We start from the raw sequence: 6945 nt of genomic DNA on the forward strand, positions 1-6945 counted from the left end.
TATGTAAAAAAAAACCCTCAAGGTGCTATATGAGAAAATGTTATACCACAAAGGGTTCATGTGAAGTTTACCCTATTATTTATTGATTTAATGGATAAAGTTTGAAATTTTAAAAATTTACTTTAAAAATTATGCAAGTGTATTAAATTTTATATTTTCATACATAAAGGGAATTTTGAAAATTAACATCATATTCTCAACAATGTACCTCTAAACCAATAAAAAGCACACAATTGAATTAAAAGTTATATTTTTATACACAAAGATAATTTTGAAAATTAACACTATATTCTAAGTAAAATATTTCTAAACCAATGTTACAATATTATCTTCTCAAGATTTTAATCAACACTTTCTTATATATACTAAACACTTCAATATTATTTTCTAGGAGTCATTTTCCCACTAATCATGTTTCATTGGCAATGTTGTGGTGGTAAAATACCAAATACAACCTAATTGATTCAATTTTTTACAATCAATGGATATTAAAAATAACAAAAATAGAAGAAAATTACTTAACTTCTTATGAATACAAATAATTTGGTTTTAAAAAGGATATGTCTGTTTGTTTTGATATAAAATATTTTTCGAAAAATGTTTTCAAGATTTATATTTGTTTGGAAGATAAAAAATTTATTCTAGATGTAAAACATTTTATAAGTCAATAGAAAAAACACCTATTGACTACATAAAATGTTTTACGCCTTTGAGAGGCATAAAACATTTTTCAGAAAATAGAAAAAACAATGCTCTTATATTAAACCTAGTAGTATAGGTTCGATGAATATTATTTTTTTAAAAAAATTGATGAATATTAATATTTAATTTAAAATATTAAAAAAGTGAAAAAATATTAATACTTAGCTTTAAAAATTTTTAACTTAAACTATTAATATTTAAATTATTCAATACTATTAAAATTAAAAGAAATATTTTTTAATAAAATCATCCAATGCAATTTAATATTTTTATTTATAAATTGTATAAATCTTACTAATAATTATAACAAAAAAATATTTCAATGATTGTCATTTGATAAATATACATTTACAAATATAAGTTTTGGATATTTTACCCAAATTTATGAATATTGATATTTTTATAGTGTTATGGTAAAAAAAAAGAGATGGAAATCTTTTTGAGAATTAAAACTTACTTTCATTACAATATGTGGTTAAATATTTCGAAAATATCATTATTGATTTTTCCCACTTTCATTTTCATTCTTAATTTTAATGTGAAGATCAAATGGCACAATTGTTTTGTAATCAATCTTTATTTATCATTTAATACCTAAATAATTCCACAATTGATGGTGAAAAATATTTTTTACGGCATCATTCGAATAATAAAAATGTTTTTGACAGTTTATCTAAACAACAGAAAATATTAAATTTTTTTTATAAAATATTTTACACAGAAAAAAATTTTTCTGAACAAATTATTTCTTGATTTCCAAACAAACTCTTATGTGGTGTTTGGTATTTTAAAATATAATATAATTATAAGTAATGTGATTGCAGAGAAGATAACATTGCAATGTTTGATATATAATCAAATTAATTGCCAAAATATAGGGAATATAATATTATAGAGTTTGGTTTACAAGTACTTTGTTGAGAATGTAATGTCAATTTTCAAATTACTCATATTTATTAAAATAGAAGTTTAATATATTTATATTTTTTAATTTTTAATTTTTATATAATATCATCTCTTAAATATATTTTATTTTCATTTCTTATTATAATCTTATATATTTTATTTTCATTTTTTATATTATATATTTGATTTTAATTTTTTTTAAAAGATAATATAAATTTTATTGACAATTATCATGACTATTGAGAATAATAAAAAAAATCTCTCAAAATCTATATATAAAAAAATAAATTATAATATTGTAAAATATTTTTAAAAAAGTAAAAAATATTTAACAATATTACAAAATGTAATACAATCTAATTATATTAGTTTTAGATTGTAATCACATTATATTCATTGACGATAATATAATTATATTATAATATTATATTATAAAATAAATATTATAATATAATTTAATTAAATATGTTATAAAAAATATACTCTCATCTTTCTCGTAGTAAATGCTAAATGAAAGTAAAGAAAACCGAAACTCAAAGGACTCACAATCCACAATCTAAGAATCAAAAACTTAAAAGGGCAATAGGAAAGGGTTGGTGAAAGATGCCAATCGTGGGCATGAGAATGATACTCACTGGTCCCTACACGGCCCTCGCTCTATGATGAGCCCAGCTGGTCCGCAGAGACATAAACCTCCAATCTAACAATTCTCTGCACTAAAGTAAAATAAAATACTACTAAAATAAAAGCCCCTTCCAGGAAAGAATACTAAGGGTCAAATACCTCGGTGGGAATCCGGTGCTTGATGTGAATTTATTACTAGTTGGTCATGCGATCCGAAGGAAATCCAGTTGTAGTGAGAAAAAGAAGAGGGAAAAGGTGAAAAGCAGTAAACAAGTTCTCTTAGAATGAATATCCAGTTGTAGTCTCGTGTCACATTCTAAAAATCTAGCCACATGGCGACAAGTGTCCTTCGCTCACGCGTTCACTTGCCTAGGTTGAAGTGAAATGTTAGCAACCCAACAGCCAACCCAATCATTTTATTTTCTCTCCTCCCCAGAACCAAACTCCAGCTCCTGTCCATTAAATCCCAACTTTATAATACACCAACTGGACCCACACCCCAAAATCTAGAAATGAATGAAACTTCCTTTGTTGCTAGCAAATTCTTCTATTTATAGCTTCGGCAAACCCACACAACTTCACAGAGCAAAATCCCTTGCTTTTGTAGCAAGCAGTTCTGGCTCTGATAAAAACGAGTCCAGAGACACTGATCAACAGCTCAACGTTACATTTTTCATAATTTCCTACAATATGGGTGTGGATAAGCTTGTTTTGGTTTCCTTGGTTTTGGTCGAGATATTTCTGGTCCAAGCAATGGCTGATAAATCTGAGCTGAACCCATCTGAGATTAAGGCTCATAATGAGGATGAGCCAGGTTGGGTGTTTCCTAGAGAAGCCGATTAGCCTGCTGCAACTCCTGCCGAGTCATCTAACGAGACCAGAGGGGCCGATGCACCAGAGATCAGACGGCTAGGAAAGCATCATTTATCAGATAAGTCCGTGGCTGGTGGTGGTGTCATCATTGGTGGACTTGTCACCGCAATTTTCGCAGCTGTCTTTGCCTACATTCGAGTTACAAGAAAAAGGGATGGAGTTAAATACTGAGCTTTGTTTCTTTGTTGACTCTGTGGGTTTCTGCTTTTTAGTTTTCACACATTTTTCCTCCTTTGTCTCGTAGGGCTATAGGTAGAAGTGAAGGAGTGATCTTCATACATAAGCATTTCACTAGCTAGAAGAGGAATTGCCATTCTTTTCTTGTAATATTGTGTAAATATCAAATTGAAATTGCATCTCTATAGCGTGAAAAATCTGGCTTTTCCCTACTGTGCGAGAACTAAGAAGTCTGTTACTTTTTTTTTTGGTTTCATTTAATTTTTACTTTTCCTGGGAGCACGTTGTGTAGCTTGATTGTAATATGACGCATATTCTAGGAAGGAGTGGATTTTGAGAGTTATATTTTTAGAATTGGTTCCAAACTAGAAAAAGAAGGGCAAATCTTTCCTTACTGCTTGACAAATGAAGAATTATTTTTCATTTTATGAAATAAGAAATGGAGAATCTTTGACATGGTAGATACTGTTTTTTCTTCTGTTTTAACAGGAAAGTAGATCTGTTAGAAGCTGCTCGCCTGCTCCTTCATTTAAGAATTATCTTTCACATGAAATTGTTGGGTGTTCAGATCTGATACTCCATGGTCTAATTTTTTTTATAGCGCGAATCTCAGTTTGTTTCCCCTAAGGCTAAGAGTGAATATTCCCAGTTTCCTGCTTTCATACCCTTCAAAATTTTCCTTGGTTCAAAAGTTTCCTCGTTTCCACTGTGCTTGAGTTGTGTTGTCCGAAAATTTGAGGCGTAATGTTTTTGTGCCTGTACCATAGAAACAAGGAAAGCTGAAACACGAGAGGCGATTTTCAATTTTGCCCTACCAGACCAGGTCAGCACAAGATGCAATAATAGCAGCAAGCTGTCTCTAGCGTTTTCTCCGGCGCTGCTAAATAAATATGAAACCTCTCAAGCAGCGCAAATTAAATGAATGCTTAGGAGAGCTTCAAGTTTTCGAAACAGCCAAGCCTAAACCATTTGACTGCGCTTCGCAGCCCTAATTGAACGGTTTCGAAAGTAGGACCTAATTAAGACCACCAAGACCGAGTATCCCCCAGAAGAATTACTGGATCATGTGCTTTATAACCAAACTTTTATAGATGTCACTGTCATGCCTTAACTTTCATTAATGGTTCGTCAACCCCTATTAGCAAAATCTATATTTGGTGGGAAGAAATTCCACGCCAGCTGAAGTTCAGATATTCAAGCACAGCTCGGCAACAGTTGTTCAATTATCATTCTCCGGAGCAAATTGCTTGCCTCAATCGATGAATAACTAACAATCTCAAAGTCAATTCGCGAAATCTGACACTGTAATCGTATGGTTGTTTAGATGTAGTAAGAGTGCATTTATCCCCAGGATATATAACTATGCTACAATAAAAAAAATTTGAAGCTGAAATCTTAATTTTAAGATAAAATGTGGCAACAACTAGAGTCTTTTCCTAACCAATATTAGATGGAAGAGTCGGTCTTACAAATCAACGAACCGTCAAGTGTGGGGTCAATCACCAACACATTTGCGACACCCTATTGTAATGAAACAATGCAAATATGGAACGTTGAACAGTTGGCCCCGTGAATTGGTGAAAGGTAACCTGATGAGCAAAGTACTCTAGCCAAGGATGTTTTGTGGTTTCCGGGAGATAAAAAAAAAAAAAAAACAAAAAAATCCTTCAACTTTATGTGCTTTCTAATTGAGTCTTTATATTTATCAAGCAATGTCTAAGATATTTGAGTATGAATTTAGAAAACAAAAAAGAATTAATTAAATATTTATAAAATTTAATTATCTTATCCGCCATTTATCTTTTAAGTAAAAGAAGTGTGTTAAGGCTTAAGGAGTTGTTCCTTCACGGACCGTTACTTAAGCAAAGCCCTGGTAAAATCATGACTGGTAAAGTTTAAAAAGCGCAAGAGGCTACAGTCGATAGAAGCTGATATAGACAAAATTTGGGGCTGCATGAGTTTGCCAAAGGCCCATGCAGCTGAAGTATAGTCTGGGCCTTAGGGTTTAACCAGAGTGCAATTGGAGACAACCCAAGAACTGATATTATAAAGTGATTACGTCAAACAATGCGATTTACTTGACTCAAAACTCATCTCTGTTTCCCTCTCACAACCAATTTTCAAAGCAGAAAAATGGCCTTTTCGCCAAATTGGTGGCGTGCACCAGTCTACTTCACCGTCTCTGTTTTGTTGGCTTTCTTAGCAATCTCCACAGCGCTACGCTCACTGCCCAAAAATGAACCACTACCTACAGAATCGACCACAGCTCCAATCTTTTTGGAAGCCTCTGGCGCATTAAGAAGATCAGGGTTTAACATCATAGCCGCCCTCTTTCAAATCACCCCTGAAATCTTCCTTTCTTCTCCGCACTCAACAATCTTTGCAATCCCGGACTCTTCCATTGCAAACGCCTCACAAACTTCTTGGCTCTTGAAGCATCTTTTTCAGTATCATACCTCTCCTCTTCAGCTTTCCATGAATGATCTCCTGAAGAAGCATCAAGGAAGTTGCTTCCCTACCCTACTTCATCGAAAGAATATCGCTATAACTAAGGTTGATGCGAAAGAAAGAGTGGTAGAGATCAATCATGTGTTGGTTTCACATCCGGATATCTTTCTTGAAGGGCCCTTAACTATTCATGGTGTTCTTGGTCCATTCACTTCGATCGATCCTCAATATGTTGATCAGGTTTGGGATCATATTCAATCACCTATATGTGATTCTAATCTTAGCTTGGTTTCGGAGGTTATTGACACCAAGAACGTGGTTGAATGGACACATATTATCCGTTTGCTAAGCTCCAGGGGATTCGTTTCGTTTGCAATTGGCCTGAATTCTGTTCTTGATAGGATTCTTGAAGATAAAATGAACTTGAGTTCTGTTACAGTCTTTGCTCCACCAGACTTTTCGTTTGTAGCATCTCCTTCAGCTTTGCTTGATAAATTAGTGAGGTTTCATATACTACCTCGAAAGTTCACCTACAAGGAACTTGCTTCTTTGCCTGCTAATGCTTCACTAAGTACTTTAATTCCTGATCGTGATCTTGAGATATCTGGGGGCGTCAATGTCACACAAGAATTGATCATTAATGGAGCTAAGATTGTTGCACCAAATATCTTTCTATCCAAGAAGTTTGTGGTCCATGAAATTTCTCATGTTTTTCAACTGGCTGAGCTTCCTAAGACCTCTAGCTGAGTGCAGTTCCATAGACAAGAGGATCGACGCTTGTTAGTCCATACCAAGGAGCAGAGCTGATTTTCCCTTGTGTCTTTAAAGCTCCAGATGTATAACCCATAGATAGCTTGGTATTCCTCGTACTCGTGTGGGTAAATTTTGTTATCTGACCCAGTGCCTTACTTTAACTCTTTGATTTTTCTTGAAGAAGTTGTAGATCTTTATATGCAAACAGGGTTTTTTTTTTTCTTTTATATATTTTATCTTTGGACAGCAGATTCAAACAGGTTGAAGTCATTATTTCTTATCACGATGGCTTAATTCAGAAAAAATAGATGCAAAAAATAAATAATTATGCAAAGCATTGTGAATTTCAGAAGGAGCCGGTAAATCAAAACGATAACGTTGCCAGAGTTCCAGACAAAAAAAAAAAAAAGTTTCAGGTCCATCCCCTTCTTAACATCATGATTAATAATTAAATGATTCAAA

General features: G+C 32.8%; 1 protein-coding gene across 1 annotated transcript; it reads left to right on the plus strand.

Moving 5' to 3' along the window:
• The first annotated feature begins 5377 nt into the window (after nt 1-5377).
• On the plus strand, nt 5378-6688 carry FLA21 (FASCICLIN-like arabinogalactan protein 21 precursor). Its single transcript, XM_018115168.2, has one exon. The coding sequence runs from the start codon at nt 5416-5418 to the stop codon at nt 6475-6477; it is 1062 nt and encodes a 353-aa protein (XP_017970657.2). The 5' UTR covers nt 5378-5415; the 3' UTR covers nt 6478-6688.
• Nucleotides 6689-6945: the final 257 nt, after the last annotated feature.

This window comes from Theobroma cacao, chromosome 2 (assembly GCF_053813885.1).
Source record: "Theobroma cacao isolate CCN51 chromosome 2, ASM5381388v1, whole genome shotgun sequence".
NCBI lineage: Eukaryota > Viridiplantae > Streptophyta > Magnoliopsida > Malvales > Malvaceae > Theobroma > Theobroma cacao.

What these genes read in the sequence shown, in the direction of transcription:
- FLA21 (XM_018115168.2), top strand. Translation starts at nt 5,416, where the DNA reads ATGGCCTTTTCGCCAAATTGGTGGCGTGCACCAGTCTACTTCACCGTC.